The following is an 18,213-nucleotide window of genomic DNA, read 5'->3' as shown; positions in this document are numbered from 1 at the left end:
TCTACATAATTGGAAACAATAAATTGCCTCTTTTTTATTTAGGGTGCTACTTTATACAGTTTGTTTGCTGACGGCAATTCTGCACCTCCTGACTTAGACGGTTCCCCTCATTTTCAAAACATGGCTCAGAGTGGATTGATATTAAATTAAATTAGCCTGGAAGAGATGTGTTCTGTTATGTTCTGCCGTTTCTTAAATTAACAGAAAATGCAGATAGAGCAGATAGAGTCTGCAAACAAAAACATTTAACACATAGCATAACATTACATTTGTTTTGTTGTAGAATAAAAATGATTACTACTACAGTTCACATGGACCCATTCCCATATCACACCACCAATCAAGGAGAATTATTTTAGCTGCCCCTGCTCTTTATTTGTACCTGATAATGCAGCATCTCTCCAGTATGGTCTGACCATGGGTCTTACTGGCAAAGTTAATGAGCAGATATCTCTACCAGACAGAAACGCACAAGACTTTAAAACATAAAAAAAAAAAAAAAAATCCCTTCAAAAGATACAGTTTGGGTCCGGGTGGTGTGAAAGTAGCTGCAGTGGATATCAGAGAAATGCCAGGCCTGCAATCTGTTTCTGGGTGACCGCCAGCCAGGGATACGCATAAACTGCCAATACACACACTCACTTACTTACACATAGAACAACTCCCTAACACATGCAGTATCTGCCTGTCTCTGTTACCATGGAAACTGATAGGCCTCCCATTGAAAAACCCTCAGTGTGTGTGTGTGTGTGTGTGTGTGTGTGTGTGTGTGCGTGCGTGCATGCGCTTTATGTGTATGCATCCAGGCTTGTGGGGGAGTGAACATGAGCATTTGCATTTCAGAGATTGCAGTGTGTGGAGATGAGTAAGGATGTGTGTGTGCACCTATCATTCAGATACATTATGTAGGCCAATGTAAATGTAAGAAATACATGCACATTTTTTCATCATGTGAGAAATTTCAACTTATTTCAGAAGACATGTCATGAATTTGATACTTACTCTGAGGAGTCTATGAAGTATATTCCAAGGGCCCCGATGCTGAGCGCAAAGACTAACACCACCTGAGGAGAGAAAGTCACAGATGAAAGATAAATTACTTTCATGTATAGACAGGCAAAAGTCCTCTAACTCTGCTCATTAATGTACTCTATAGTAAACACAATATTGAGTTGGGGTGGACACAACAGGCAGCACTAGTTACTGTGACTGTAATTAAACAGTGACTTGCATCCTGTGGGTTGCAGAAAATTTTCAAAAAACGTGCTTAATAATGAATGCCCACCCTTATGTCAGCAAATACAGCCTATTAAATACTGGCAGAGTCAAGCCAGCACAATCATAGGAAGCAAAGAAAGGACACACATTTGTAAGCTTAACTGTACAGAAAAGCAGCCACAATGTGTTGGGGTGTTGAGAGGAAGTGCTTAGAGGGGGAGACAGTTATCAAGTGTTGACATGCTAACTTCTACAGTGAGTCAAAGCTTGCATTGTGTGAGAATGTGATCCTGCTAGACTGTGGTCTGTATAATGTTTAAAGGTCCTATGACATGCTGCTTTTTGGATGCTTTTATATAGGCCTCAGTGGTCCCCTAATACTGTATCTGAAGTCTCTTTTCCAAAACTCAGCCTTGGTGCAGAATCACAGCCACTAGAGCCAGTCCCACAATGAGCTTTCCTTAGGATGTGCCGTTTCTGTGTCTGTAGCTTTAAATGCTATTGAGGAGGAGAGAGGCGGGGCAAGGTGGAGGATGGGGGTGTGGCCTTGATCAACTGCCATGCTTCGCTCATTTGCAAGCCATGATGTCTCTCTCTTTCTCATAGGCGGGCCAAATTCTCTGAGCGGGCAAAGCAGAGAAAGGGGAGGTAACCTTTCCCCTTATGACGTCATAATGGGCAGATTCCAGATCGGCCCATCTGAGCTTTCATTTTCTCAAAGGCAGAGCAGGATACCCAGGACTCGGTTTACAGCCATTTCTAGCCACTGGGGGAACATAGGCAGGCTAGGGGAACTCATATTAATGTTAAAAAACTCATAAAGTGAAATTTTCATGCCATGGGACCTTTAAGTGACTATATATGATTGGTGAGGTAAAGTAAGGTAGGGCAACTGATAGTAGAAGCAACACCTGAACCCTGCATCTAAACAAGTTATTTTATCTTGTAGAGATTCTTAAAACACAATTTTGTTTAAATGACTAAGAAAACAACCAAATGAGTGCAATTAGACCAGGCTATCAATGGCTATCGCTAGATTTCAGAACTGCAAAAAAAAAAAGCCTTTTTCTTGTTTAAGAAAAGATAAATCAATACTTAATTAAATTACACTAAATGTAAATGTATTACATAGGAACACAATTATTTAAAAAAACAAATTTCACTATAGAGGATAGAATAACAGACAAAACACATGAATTCTTTTCAAATTTAGTCCTGTTGATGCAGATAAATGAGGCTTTTTTGTAAAGGGTTTTCCCTACCATTATAAGGCCAATGGTAGGTGTCCACATAGGCGTTTTTTGACGGAAGGGATCACCCCACTTCCCAGCATTGGAGGCTTGATGGGCTTGCCACTAGCACTTATCAATTCCTCTTCAATGACCACTGACAAGAAAAGAAAACAGGCTACACCCTCCTACAACCTCCTACAATTTCAAAACAGACCATGACGGCACGTTTGGAGACTTTGGCTTATTTTACGAAAATGGTTCAATGCTATGTGTTTCTGAAAGCATTTTATGTGAGAAATAAGCTATGCAGTTGCTAAATCTGTCTTCATTTTAGATCAAATACCGTCAGTTTAAAAGAACTGGTGGCAAGTTGAGTTGGACACCCCTGATTTGCATAAAGTAGCCTGGACCTCAACTTTATGCAAATGAGGAGCAGGAAACTTGAGGCCCCACTTCTCGAAAGTCGCTGCAATGCTAACAGAATGCATTGCCCGGCTGCTCACATAGACAATAAATGGGAAACCTGGAAATGACACTTGCCAGTGGACATGTACCATTCGGCACAGCACCAAAGCTGTTTTGGGTACCAGCTAAGCAAAATAAATGTAACTAAAGGACTTTTCTCAGATCTAATGATTGTAGTTGGTCCCCATTGGACTTCTTTAGCAAGTTTTGTCTTTAAGCTTTTTGAGTGTTATTTATTATCTGCTATAGCTTTTCCAATGTCTCAGGCACAGATATGGTAATAATAATGGTCCAAAATGATGTCAAATTGCATTTCTTTTTATTGAAAAACTAAAAAAAAATCTTGAGAGCGGACCCCTAAACCCCCCTTGCAACATATGTGAACCTAAGTCTTCCACAAACCTAGGGAAACACTGTTGTATATTAGTCTATAAGAAAAAATGTCAGCTTTCTCTTGTTCCACAACCTAGTGAAAACGTGCCACAATAATCCCCTCCAGCAAACAGGATGCACCATCATCATCACCACCTTGTATCATAATCATCATCTTCGCAACAGCTGACCAACGTAGCATCCACAATGGTTCTTCCCCTGCGATCTTTTCTCCCATTCAACCATCTCACAATAGGAACCCACTATCCCCGCTGATTGTGCCATTCATTATTGATGATGGAGGCTTGATTACTTTCATGTGATGGTCCTTTGGATTGATCCAATGCGTTGTGACTGAAGTATTACGTAAACACCCCCATACCCTTGCATTTTTAATGGTTTGCTGCTTGAATGGAGGACAATGGCAATCCTGGTCATAGAGTTGTCCAGGGTCGGAATAACCTTACAAGCCAAAGACATCAATGATGCTCCACACAAAAGACATGGGTAGAAGGCTCAAGCTGAAACTCTATGATAACACTGGGCTTTTTGAATGAAAAGCACTCAACTGGTATGATTAGGAAGGTATCAGTTGACTGGAAGGCAGTATCTGATCCAAACACCTCCCTGTCTATACAGGAATTAAAATATGTCTTTTTCCCACAAGATGGCATAATGTTTTTTCTAGTGAGTTAATAAATCTTCAAACAAATAATTGGTGGTTGATGTTGCATTGTGGGAAATGTAGACAGGTTTTAAACAGGTTTTGACAAGGTAGAAGAATGCATGGAATACAAAAAGATGATATATCTGGTTCTGCTGAATCGATTATGATAAATGTGTTAAGCTATGAGCCCGACAATATTATAGGAGTGGAATGCTAAATTGCCAAGTCTTTTTTCAATGCTGCAGAGAGAGTAGAATTAGATTTTTTTTGGTGCTTAGATGCATGTACAGTACATATACTGTAGATGCATTTACAATGAAATTTCCTTTGTGCTAGTTTGAGCTTCTAACGTATGTGAAAAGGAGCAGGGTCATATGGGTTGAGAAGGAGAAAGGGAGAAAGGGGCAGAGAGAAGTATGGCTAAAAAGTGGTTGGTTGCTGAAAAGCTGAGCAGTGAACAGCGAACACCCAACGATGAGCAGAGGAGATAAGAAGCGTCATCATCTTAAACTGACCCAGTTATTCAGCTGTGAAAGCCGGTCCACCACTCTACCCCATCCCCCCACCCTTTCTTTCTCTATCACACTCACTCTCTCTCCACACAATGTGTACGAGGGCTATCTGTCGACCTTAAACCCACAATCTACCAAAGACAACCAACCGAGGAATTGCCACTGCAAATCAGTAGCAAAGTAATAACACTCAGGGGAAACCCACAAGAATGGTAATGGCAGAGGGGCATTCCCTCTGCCTACAAAAGAAAGTAAGAAATTAAAAAAAGGATTGCTAAGTATAGCTGTTGCTGCATCTGTAGTAGTTGTAAAGGACTTAATGAGGCTGTTTATAAGCAGATTTCATGATTCACATGTGATAAGATGGCATGAGTGAGTCACAGCAACAATCAACAAACTGGCCAGCATCATGTCAGAGGAGCAGCATTCAGACGTGATGTTTATGTTTTCTCGTTAATAGCCGTATAGGTTTTCATTGGTGTATCCTTTTCTATATTTAAAGTGCAAAGCTAAATCTGGCAGATATTTTTTTTCCGATGTGCACTTTAGCAGTGACACTAAAAGACTGAAAGTGTAAAAGAGGCCAGCAAAATCATTCAGTGTGTGTACATGTATGTGTGGTGCACATTTGTGCAGGTTTCAAGTTCCAGTATTGCAAGTGGGCTAAAAGTGGCAGCTCTCACATGACACTGTTTACACATAATAACACTAAGTTACATGTATAAACACACGTGCGAGTCTGATGCTCTCAGTTCATTTGGCAGTCTAAAGACTTTTGAGAGAGCTCATCATGGCTTGACCGTGGAAGCAATACGGAGTGCCCTAAAACTGAGCCAGAATTTTGCACAAGACTTCCTCCTCCAACAGGGATCCTGTCTAATGACTACCTCTGTCTCTTAAGTGCACCCTGTGACAAGGAGAAAGCAAAGTCTCACAGACAGGTGATGTGGCCTGACAACGTATGGAATAATCGCTTCACATTAAGGCCAACTACCCAGGTCAAGAAAGCAGTGACTCAAAGCCTGCCATCTCTTCTGCATTTTAGTTCAAAGCAATCAAGATAGAGGACAGGACTCTCTGTTAGGTCAAGAGAGGGCTGAACACGCAGCTCTCTGTCTACACACCTGGATCGAGGTGGATGGAGGCTCAACAAAACATGGGACTTTGACACAGGACGGTTCTGTTTGTATCCAACTTCCTAATGACAGCCAAACACCCTACCTAAACAAACTGTAACCATAGCGTTATAATGTCATAAAATCAAATTATTTTGATTTGTAACAATTTTGAAATTAAATGGTTCTGCTCCTCATAGGGGTGTCAGATGTGTCATTCTGGAGGAAAGTTAAAAGCAATTTTGTTAGAGGATTTGTTGTGCAAAAATCCAATATGTAATAGACATTTATAAAATGATAAAGGGATACCTACAGTACCTTGATACACATTACAAAATAAGCTCCCTCTATAATATAATGTTGAAGAGGTCAAAGGGCTCAATAATCATTTTTGTTCTTTTAGTCACCTCAACTACTGAGTGAAGGACTGGTGTCAAAGTCTCTGGTAGATAATCTGGTAGAATTGTATGTGTATTGTACAAAGTACAAACATCTTTTTAGAGTACAAGTTGCCATCGGTTTATATTCCATTTTATTGTTCATCTAAACAACCTTTACAGGTTACAATCAATTCACTTCATTAAAGCCCATAGTATATGGAGGAAAGTTGGAACGTTTAATCTGAAGCTATTTTAGTCATTTATAAAATAAAAAAAACACTTTTAAATTAATAATATCCAAAGCCTGGGGCTAATAAGGCAGCTCATTGTGATTTGCATGCTATAATTACAAAGCTTCTAGAGGCCGACATCAAAGGCAGGAAAACAAATATCCTTGCAGGTAGTGTAGTTAGGTGAGAAATGAGGAAATCTGAACTAGAATATTTTCTTTATGTTTTCTTTCTGTCAAACAGAAATAAATACTTTCTATGAATCCTCATGGGTTCCCCAAGATTACATGAGTGGGAATCCTTGGTAGGGAGTCAAGAATGCCTGTCAGTACTGTGTGGCATCAGGATAAGCTTGTTCATTAATCCAGCCTGGCTCCCTGGGTTAGCCAGAAAGAGGAGTTCCAAAATGTCCGATTGATGCCTCAGCCAGAAAGGATTTCAGAGATCCATAGCCAAGGAAAGCTGGCCAAACCAGCGTACTGTTTCTGCTTTCCTTTGGCTTTAATCCCTAAACATACATCTGCATGTTTCAAACAAATGAAAAAGCTGCAGTCAGTATATTCCTTCATATAAAAAAAAACAAATGCAACTCTATACCATACCTTCACTCATGAAATTGTAACAGTGTTTGCACGGCAGAGAAAACATTTGCATTTGCTTTCGTTTGCTTTCATAACAAATACTCCTATATTATCACAGGTCTAGCGTCCATGCAGATTCAGACACAAAAGGAAACAGAATTGCATGTCACTGCAGGAGGGGAGAGAGTGAGCCTCTCTGGAGGAATGTCAACAAATGAAACCTTCATTAAACTTTGATGGCATTCATCCATACATCAGCACACATCGTGATCTCCCCTTTCCCTCAGTTTCAAATGGCAGGGGGCTCTAGACAGGCTCTACAAGTATATGTATGATCTGACATTCTGTCAGAAAAACACACTCTGTATTCCAGTCACACTCTGCATAACTCAACACAGACTACTGATTCCCACTGTGTGACTGAACAGATGTACACAGGCATACCAATTCATACAAGAGGACTCTTACCAGTTGGACAAGAAGTACCAAAATGGACAGCTTTAGTTAAGATTTTAGAGCTTTGGTTCCAAGACAATCTTAACCTAAGACAATCCATTCCCAAGCTATTAGAGTAGGTCTACTTTAGAATGTGTGAGGCTCCGTCTGCTGATAGGTAGCCAGACTTTCCAGTTACATGAATGCTTATTGCCCCATTCAATAAAATTACACTCTCCCAATTATCAGTGGCATAAAAATAATCCCTATTTTTATTAATAAAATAGACAAGCACAATTAGGGATGCACCGATACCACTTTTTTTAAGATCAAGTACAAGTACTTACATTTGGCCACTTGCCGATACCGAGTACCGATATGAGTACTTAATATTCCCTCTGCGATCCAAGAGTGTTTTCAGACACACAGATGATTTTGGCCTTCTCTTATATTGTTGTCAATTAGAACAAAGCAGTATTTTCAAAGTACCATGCCTTTTTTGTATTCAAAGCTCAGTGCCTGGGCCTGGACATTTCCCCGGGCTAGTGTCAATAAAATAAATAATATAATTCCTAATATCAAAATACTGGGTGAAGTTTAGAAAGAATGAAGAACGCAAAGTCCAATGACGTCATTCATGTGCATATTAAGTACCATTGTGGATTTACCAATCCAGCGGGGAGGATGGTTTGTTTACGCCAGTAGCTAAGTTCACAAAATGTTGTCCTAATTTAAAGACTTGTGGCAAACTATAACAGTTAAAACAGTTAGACTACACACGAGAGCTTTCATTTCAGCCTGACAGAGTAACGCTGTGTAGAAACCGCATGCAGATTGAAATATCGCTTAAGAGACATTGGACTAACACCGCTACTCCAATCTCTCTCTCTCTCTCTCTCTCTCTCTCTCTCTCTAGTACACTGAGAATACGTCGAAACCCAGTATTATTAACGACAATTAATAATAACAATGGCTGGTCGTCAAGTGCAATCATGCATTGGGCAAGAGCCTAGTTATTTTTTTACAGCCAAATCTCCAAACGGCTGGCATTGCTCCTCTTCCGTCGCCTATATCTGCTTGACGGAGAAGTTATTGTCACATTACTATAAGGTGGTATCAGGTGTGGTAGTATCGGGAGTGATTTTATGACTACAAGTATGAGTACATGCGCACGGCATCAGACCAATACCCAATACTGGCATCGGTATCGGTGCATCCCTAAGCACAATCATTTAGTATTTTGACTGTCAACAGAACAGGGCCAATTATACCCAGACTTCAAATCATTCATAAATAATGAGAGGAGCAAAGGACAAAAGCAGGCAGGATACAAGCTGAAGCCTGAGTAAGTTGCGCACTGATGTGTGTCGGAGTTGTTTTCATCATCCAAATCCACTGTCGACTCAGTCAATTTTAGTGAAGTCTATTGGGGAAGAGTGTAGGACCCAAAAAAGAAGAAGAAATAAGATGTAGGACATAATTACTACATGAAGTATTCTTCTGTAATGAAATTTGTCTCGATTATATCTGTAATGCTGGGCACTTAGACAAGTCCAGATGGCCTGATACATCTAAACTGTCTTTATTTCTTTTCAGTGGCTACTAAACTTGCAAGCCTATTTTTAAGAAAAGAAGGTAATTGAGATTTGATATCTGATTTGTCAGGTCAGAGTGGAGAAGGGAAAATAAGCTCCACAGTTGCAACACAGTCCTGTCTCTCTTTGCTCTGTTAATATCTTCTCCTGCCCAATGCTCCCACAGCCAGCTCCTTTTGTGTTCCCATCCAAGATTGTGCAGTGACCGTCTCTGGGGTACAGACGTTACCCTGTGCTTCAAGAATCATCTTTATCATTCATCCACATTTCTCACTGTTCATTGTGCAGTTAGGGCTCTGCTTCACAAACAAATTAACCTATACAACATGTACCTATTGAGGTGAAAGATATTTAGAATTTTAAACGTACATTTTGCTTCTTTAGTTACAAACAATGTGATAAATCACAGATGATCATCACAAACATTGTCAGAAAATGGCCTTGGTTCTGGAAAAATTCAAGTGTGAAAATGTCTTAATTCTGTAGAAAACCTTATATAAAAATTATAAATGATCAGTGTCAACACTGGTGCTGATATCCTGACTAGTAATTGCTCTGAGCATTACAGAAGCCACGTCCCACTCTCCTCATGTCCCTACACTCCATTAGCTTCCTGTCGCCCCTGTCAGCCATGACGACTGTGGCAGGTACCACCAACTACTTTCCTCTCTAAGGCAAGAGGGATTGATTTAGGTGCATGGAAGCAAATTCTTTGGGATAGTGTGTTAATGGAATCATCTGGAAAATTATTAAATATTTCTGCAGATAGAGACTGCATTGAGCCAATCAAGATTCTATGAGCAGATCTTAAAAGTGAAAAGGGCAACTTTGTCTATGCAAAGATGGTGTGAAAGCTTTTCATTTATTTGAATCAGACACTAAAAACTTAAAAGGCAATACTACTGGGACTATGCCTGATGTGTTAAAATACAAACACGGTGTGAAATGTAACACTTTCAGAGCACTGACTGCATTTAAGGAACTTTGGCAACCTCAACGGGACAGGTGCAAACCAACAAGACACAAGAAGCAGACATCCATTGTTTATGTGCTGATTTGCATGTTTTGTGATGCCCCACCACACAGATACAATAAAGTTGCAATGATTAAATGATTGATTGATAAGTCGTAAGTTGGCAACTGAGTCAGTTTTATTTTTAATTGCCAAAATTCTCCTTAAATTCAGCTTCTTAAATTTGAATATTTTCTGATTTCTTTAGTCTTAATTGTACAATAAATATTTTCAGGTTTTGGAATTGTTGGTTGGACGAAATAAGATATTTAAGAAATTGTGATGGGGCATTTTTCACTACCTTTTCTAGTCTGGATCAACGACAGTTCATAGTTTCGGGAAACAACAACAAACTTCAAGCTAGCAAGCTTCACGCTGAAACTGGCATGTTTTGAAGAAAATTTGGATTGTGCAACAAGGCAGGCCTGCTTGGTTCTAAAAAAAAAATAAAATATCACATTAATCGATAATGAAAATAATCATTAGTTGTAGCTCTTATTATGTATGTACTTGTAAAGAAATGCATAAAGAGGTTTAAGAAACACAGATAAGGCTAATTGCATTGCTTCCAATTGTTAAGTCTGGGACTTAAACTTATTAAAAAAAAAAAAAACTACAATCTGTTCAGACAGCATACAGTGCATTATTTCATCTTACAGAACAAGACATGACTGTATATAAACTGGCAGGCCCCCACAATTTTTGTATTATTATCTCTGAAAATGAATGCAGTCTCATAAATCAAAATACAACCACATATGCTGCACCCCTGGAATTGGCTCCATTTAACCCTAGTGGCCTTTATAAGACAGATGCCCACATATTGTTATACCTAGGCAACGGAAACAGTGATTGACGATGGAGAGGGTCCGTGTGAAGCTAAGCCTCTCAGGTCTGACAGGATGACAGCTACTCAAATGAGCATCTGTCCATGAGAGATGAAGAGGAGGCCTGTGGGAATCTGTTACAGACGGACAGGACAACCTGTCTGATAAATCTCCTCTAAAAGTTTTTTTCTTGGGCATCATTTATTCATGAAAAGAGGATATTTTTGCTACTTGTTCACTATGAGAGATGTGTCACTGCTGAATTAAACCATCCTAACAGAGGTGGACCTTGTGAGATGTACGGTATGCTCTAGATACTAGAAGGACAGGTCACCCTCTACAGCATCCTGGGAAGCCTAACCAGGAGACCAACAGTGTGACCACGGCCTTGAATGTTCATAGAAGATTCCAAAAGGACAAAGAAGATGGAGAGAATGAGCTAGGAGATAAAAAAAGACAGAGGTGATGATGACAGGAGATGGAGGGATGAGAGACTATTAGAGATAGTTCCCCCGTGGGACATGAGGAGCGTTAAGAGGTGGCAGAAAATGGCTTGTGGCAGAGACAGAATGAGAGCAAGAGAGCAGCTGAAGAGAAAGAGGAGTGGAGGGATGGAGAATATTAGAGCATGTCCTCTAAGGCACAGCTTAAATGCCACAACGTGTACGCGTCTGTGCACGTGTCTTTACCTTGTGTGCGTATGTCATGTGTGTATGTCTTCAACATTTGTTTCTGTTTGTTTGTCCGTGAGACAGAAAGGAGGACCCCCCTACTGGGATTATGCCAGCACAGAGAAGAGGAGAGGATGCCTATGACCAGCCTGCAGAGGGGAAATTCTTCAATTCATATCCATTCTCCACCCGACATCCAACACGGGAGCTTATAAATCGTTCCTTTTGGAAAATGCAGTATATGTGCAGAATTTGAAATTGGGACTTTATATAAAGCTTATGTCACTGCACTGAGTTGCCATAACGCCCATTATGCATATGTACGGTGGCTGGAGGGCAACATTATTTTTAGTGAAGTGTGACTGTTCAGCTGTTACAGCAATGCTAACTCAGTTAGCCATGTATGAAAGATTTAACGTTCAGTGGAGGCTCTCTGTGACTTAACACCACAGACAGAGGAACTCTGGGTAAAGTGTGGCTTTTCACTGCAGGATATCACAGGTCCACAAACTTGTCCCCATGCCTCAGGGTATCTAGAGTGTCACTGCCAACAACTGAGTCACTGCCTCATGAGTGGAGGACGAACATGACAAGGACAGCACCCAGGCCCAATTTTTGGTTTTACTGTTTTATATATATATATATATATATATATATATATTCTGATCATGACTGTTCATGATGCTAAGTGATGCAAATTATTAGTGACTGAAATTCAGGAAAAATAAGGGACAAGGAAGGACTGATTGTAAATTGATTTTTTAAATTTACAATCCAGATAAAATTCTAACTATGGATGTGCCATAGTTGCATTTATTGTATTTGAGCCCTTATGTGCAAGTAATGTCAAAATAAAACATTGTGAACGCTGATGAGTCTCACCATTAAACCAACTGTCCAAAATACTAATCAACCAAATGAGGGGTTGTTGATGAGGTAACATTTTTACAACATAGGTGTCCAAAGCTCTTGCTTTGGGCAGCAAATGTGTCATTGCATTTACTGTCAGGACCTTTAAGAAATTAACCAGCCTGATATGCCTTACTCAGAATCATATCATTACAAACACAACACCATTGCTTGACCGTTTTCCAGCTGAGCAAACTGTTACTTCCCAGATGAATTATGGACGCTTTTCCTTTTCATCTAACAATTTCAAGTACCCACCACTAAATTCCCTTTGCTCTAATTTGCCTGTAGTGTTGCTATTTTCTGGAGAAAGTAGCTAGATTAGGTCACATATCAATTATTTTTGCAGCACTTCCAATTCTAGTAGGAGGAGGCTATACTTGTTGATGGAAGTGTTATGGTTAGGAGCCTTTTTGGGGAAATCAGCCAATGTGATGTCAAGTATTTTTGAGTCAAAACAATGACCCTTTGGACCACTGCCTGACCAATCAACTGGCCCAGGTAAATGTCCCAATGGTCCTGGGCCATCAACAATCCTTGGTGGAAACAAGACCATGTACACAAATTCTTTAGGTATTATGAAATATTGTTATGTTAAACTTTAAAGCTTTAGTGCGTAACTTTATTATAATAATGAACGTCCGTTACATTCAAGCCATTGCCAAATTAGTTAATACAAAGCTAATTAAGAGTATCAGCTCCCCAAAACTCTCACTGTATTTCTCAGTATGGCTGTGTTAGGAAACTGGTGTCGTCCAGCAACTTTCGCGCGCAAACACTCATTTAAAGATAATTACCTCTTCTGAAGAGTTCATCATGTTTTTTTTTATCCTCCGTTCCCTCCTTGGCTATGTAGCAACTGTGTGGAGGAGGGGTGGGGGTGAAGCGCATTCACGGAAGCTTGTGTCATGTGGATGCACAACAGAATTGTTGTCATTACTTAGAATTCCTCATGGGGGAGACAGAAACTATGCACTATAGCTTTAAGCATCAATGCAAATAAATGTCAACATTACATTAAAATGCTGTATAGACTGTAATGTGTTAATATGTTTTAGCTAACTGCTGCTAATTTATGAATACAGTTCAGTAATATATAGTCTTATGGAACACTACTGAACATTCTGTTAATTCATGCACTCTTGCTTGCCTCATATTGAATCCTTAAAATTTCCTCTACTCTTCCCCTTACAAAAATGTAGAAAATACTTGATCTCCCATAAGGCCTCTCCTTAGACTTCTGCCATGCAGGGAATCCTTTCAGCCTGACACTGAAAGGGGCTGTTCTTATCGGGTGTTTGTTCACAAACTAACCCATGATGAAACACAAATCTGGAGGGAATGTTCCTGGTTTTGTGGGGAGCAGTTGAGGGGCACTATTGCTTGTTACCGCCGCCCATGCTGCTATTGATTCGTGCCTTTACGGCTGTTTTATTTAAACTCAGACAGAGCGGCTGCATAAATGTAGTAGATGCGGTGTTTGATGGAAAGCACAAGAAAGAAAAATGTTAAACAAATGAGTGGGTGGTCTGAAAGAATAAAAGGTCAAAGGTGTAAATCCTACTTTCATAACCAAAAGGCATCATTTGCATTAGTCATAATCATAATCAGTCAATATAATGATTAATACACAATCTGCTCAATCTTTTCAATTTACTGCGGTTTATGAACACCTTTGTCAAATTTATTTTTCCCTTGATATCTTATCTCACTATTGTTGGGAAGGTAATTGTGCCATGTATCAACCAATAGCCAGCTTGACATTTACATAACTGGTACAATTTCCCATCAGAACAATGAAAAATGACCACTCTATCTACAGTGAGAAAATGGGGAGAAAGGGAAGTTTGCTGTGTGAATACTAAAAGGTTGTCTTTAAGTGGCTTATTCTCCATCTGCTCTGCAGGTCATAATGTATTCAGGTCACTACAATGTTGTCCAGGCACCGGTTACTGACTCACAATTCCATTATGTGTCTTTAATCATAGTATAAATCATCCCTGCCATAGTTAATAACATCAAAACGTTATCACACCAACACCATCTATTACAATGCATGCAGAGCAATTACTTTGTCTGATGCCTATTGCAGAATTCAGCAGAACCTTTCATCCTTCTCCAAATAATGTCATTCTGCATTTGGCAGCCAGAGGAACAGCCAGGCACTGCCAAATATGGAATTAAAAAGCGTCATCTTCCCCTCCAATAAAGCAAATGGATCGACTACCATCTAAATGATAAAACAATATTGCTGGACCACATCCTGTTTTCGGTTTTCTTTCTTAAAACGACCCTTATATATCACCATGAGATCCCCCCGCTGGTGCGTAGGTTTCATCTCAGAGGAGACGCAGCGATGACATGATCTTTATCTAATTAAATCAGAGTTTCGTTTAATTTCCTCAAGGTTAATGAGAAGTTTATCATCCGTGCCAAAGCCCACTTTTGCTCGCTAACAATGTAGTGGGTCCTGATAAGGTAGAGAGCTTGCTCGCAGCAAGGTGAAAGATGAGACTGGGATCCGCAGAGCAGGAAAAGCTGTATTAGTATTCTGTTTTTGTTGGCAGGTTACGTGTAAAGTGTAGAGCATCTCAGTGTATCCCTCCTCTGTTTGCTCTCTGCCACATCAGATCAAACCCTACATACAGCTGTCTGGCTCAGTCAATAAAGTTGGCGGATGCGTGGAACCTGCGATGAATGACCTTAACACAATACCTTCACGCATCAGCAGGAGGGGTGAAGGTGACAGTAAACACTTTGGCAGTTGCTTTCACCAAACAAGCCCATTGTGAGGAGCTGAAGTCTCTCATATAATATTGAAAACAAAGCCAACATATTTTATATTCAATTTCAGTCCTACTTACCGGGCCCTCGGTATGCTTCTGTAGTTTGAGATATGGCAGAGGAGAGGAACAGAAGGGTAATTTGCTAATGGTGTCAGTTTCTTTGCCTTTTGGGGTATACATTATTAATTCCACTTAAGTCATACAGTTATTCATTCAGTAGATAATTAATAGGCTCCCTGGCAAAACAATAGCTAATCCAAATCCGACAGAAACATTAAGTATAGGATTTTACTCTCTCAGTTACAGAAAGTCCATTTTAAATACAAACTTACATGTTGAATAAATATTAAGTCAATTAACATGTTGTGCTGTTTCTCACAGAGCCCTGACCCTTATTAAGAAGGCATTGAGCGAAACTCCACTTCAATGTCCATCAGTTCCACCTCTCACCTTTCCTCTGATGATAGTATGCTGGTTTGATTGATTGTTGACTAGCACTGACACCCTTATCAATATTTAATATCCAGCACACAAGTTCAGCTGCTGCTGCCTGGAAGGCAGACGGCTCCCCTAAGACTGAGGATTTTATAGTTTTAATATCAGTCACACGCTTTTTACAATCCACTGCTCCATTCCGACGTATGATTGAAAGTGCCACATAAAACTGCTGTGTACACGCATATCTCAAGCGCTTTTATAGGCTATACATTCCTGAGTTAGAAAGGGGTATGGGGCAGAACTGTTGTAAGTGTCCATAAATTCAAATAGGAACTGTGACTGCAACACCCAGTCTTTACTTTTGTTCTTCCTAAATTGGAGAGAGGCTTTGTTACCTTATTTGGAGTGGCACCTGGTCCTCATTCATCCTTGACAAACTCTACATAGTTAAAAAGCACAAAGCCTCATGATTCTTTCTCTGTAAATCAATTTAAGAATCCAATGTCACTGTGGCATCAGTTTTGTAACAGGAGTATTTATATATCAGAAGAAATAAATACATGCAAAAATTACCGTAGATTTGTATCTAGTTTGTGCCGCTGTTGATTTAGTATAATTTAGACGGATTCTGAGTTTTTAATGATAAACTCCAAAAGGTTACCTTTCAAAAGGGTTCAAGAACAGTCAGGTGTGCTTGTTCCAATCTCAAGCACACACAAATTAACCAAGTCCTTTAAATTAAAGGACAAAATACCTTGTTGGTCCATGCCCTCCAGAGACACATTTTAGCCTCTATCAACCGGATGATATAGTCATTTTAAAAATTAAACTGTTTTATGATCTGACAATGCTTTGGTCAAGATTTTGTTAGGCACAAAAACAACCTGGTTAGGTTTAGGAAAAGATTGTGGTTTGGTTAAAAAAACTACTTGGTTAAGGTTAGGGAAACATTGTGGTTTGGGTTAAAATTGCTACTAAGATCTGGAGAACTTCATTGTCATGATTATAATAATAACCACTTGATTACAGTTAGGGAAGGACCTTGGTCATGGTCAAAAGAAACCAGCACTGACTGTTGGTTGGAAATGGACAGCAGTCTCCTGTGTTAAAGGTTCAGTGTGTAACAACGTTTAGTTGTTCATTATCAAAATCTGTGTTGTCCGTTCACAAACTTGTCCTTTTTCATGAATATTTACCACCACCATCAATTCCAAGTATTCCTTTTGGCTTGAAATTTTACATTTGCATTCGCATGAACTGGGGTAGACGCCCTATATTCATGCGTCATCTTGAAATATGTTAGCCGGTAAGGGACATACAGGATATACTGCTTCGCCTTTCGCGTTTTCGCTGTCACATGATAAACTCACAGGTGCAGCTAATGCTGCTAATGGATATCGTAGCTTCCCGGCCCCGGCAAGTTTTAAGAAGGAAACATGGAGGACCACACATATTCAAAATCCAAATTTCAGGAACAGGAGTCTTCTTCTTCGCCCAGAAAATGAAAAAGGATATTGAAAAGAGCAAGAGACTGGCTTTTTGAAGCGTGAAGGCTACCGTAGCTGTGATACGTACTTTGAACTGCGTGGCGCGAGAGAGTTGATTGCGATATATGATCGCAACGCTAGATGGGAGAAATTCCTACACGTTGGACCTTAAAAGTCTGTTTTGTTGACCCAGTCCCATCTACCATGACTTGCTCCCTCTGTGGACTTTATAGCTTGGCTCTATATTAACGTCACACTGTGTTTCCTCCTTTGCTCGTGGCAGACAAGAGTGATAGTTCCTACGACAACTAGAGGGGTTTAACACTTGAACATTCAGATTTTGCTGAAACGACTAATGGACAGTCTCAAATCACCAAGAACATATTTCTCATGCAGATAGTTTTGGTTGTACTTGGAACTTAATGTGATCTGTCTCTGAGATATATTCTGCCACCTTAATACAAAACCAAAACACTGTAATTTATAATTTGAGTGGCCTGGCACTTTAAGCTCATTGAAAAAGTGGATACAAAGTATAGAAGTACCCAGGGATGGTGGAGAGACAGACAGGGGCACAAAGCTCATTCCTGTGAATAAGAGATATGATGTTGCCACGGTGATATGCCACTTGTGGGAATAACTGTGAATGCAATGTGCCAGGGAGACAAATACAGCTGCAGCAAAGTAATAAAAGGGGATCACAAAACAAAAACATCATTCAGTCTTCAGAGGCTAGAACAGTCAGGCCCTTTTAGACCCTCTGTCAGAAGGAGTTTTATGCTTTCATTACTTCATCTAAGTAGCCCCATAGTGGAGCTCCCCTCTGCTTCTGGTTTGCTGTAAATATATCAATGTGATTATTTCAAAAGACATTCAAATAAATAGAATAAACAAATCATGTCATTTTCAGCCTGGTTGCAGCTGTCAAGGTATTCTTTTATACATTAGTATTGATTTACCCTGAAGGGTAATCTGTCCCTACCTTCACTTTGATTGTGCAGCCATGTGCGTAACACATAATAATCAAAATGAGCAAACAAGCACTCATATAGCCTACATACGGTACACATTACTCATGCACGCACTTGCGTTTGTGCATGCAGTCAAATATAGCTGTGTCCTGGCATGTTGGATGTACTGATAAGAAATTAAGACTTCAAAATGTGTTTCACTGCTGTCCGAGGAGAGGAGAGGAGAGGAGAGGAGAGGAGAGGAGAGGAGAGGAGAGGAGAGGAGTTCTGCTTCTGGTCCGTCTTTGATGCATTGAGGCTTTGAACTCAA

The 18,213-nt window shown here is 39.9% G+C and overlaps 1 protein-coding gene across 39 annotated transcripts in view; it reads right to left on the bottom strand.

Moving 5' to 3' along the window:
* Positions 1-18,213, bottom strand: part of kcnma1a (potassium large conductance calcium-activated channel, subfamily M, alpha member 1a) — a 137,092-nt gene that overhangs the window by 73,543 nt on the left and 45,336 nt on the right. For all 39 annotated transcript variants that reach the window (XM_031306524.2, XM_035992613.1, XM_035992616.1 and 36 more), the window contains exon 3: positions 1,003-1,064. In XM_031306524.2, coding sequence (XP_031162384.1) covers positions 1,003-1,064 — 62 coding nt within the window. The remainder of the gene's footprint in view (positions 1-1,002; positions 1,065-18,213) is intronic.

This window comes from Sander lucioperca, chromosome 15 (assembly GCF_008315115.2).
Source record: "Sander lucioperca isolate FBNREF2018 chromosome 15, SLUC_FBN_1.2, whole genome shotgun sequence".
Classification (NCBI taxonomy): Eukaryota; Metazoa; Chordata; class Actinopteri; order Perciformes; family Percidae; genus Sander; species Sander lucioperca.
This window is presented reverse-complemented; position numbering and strand designations above follow the sequence as displayed.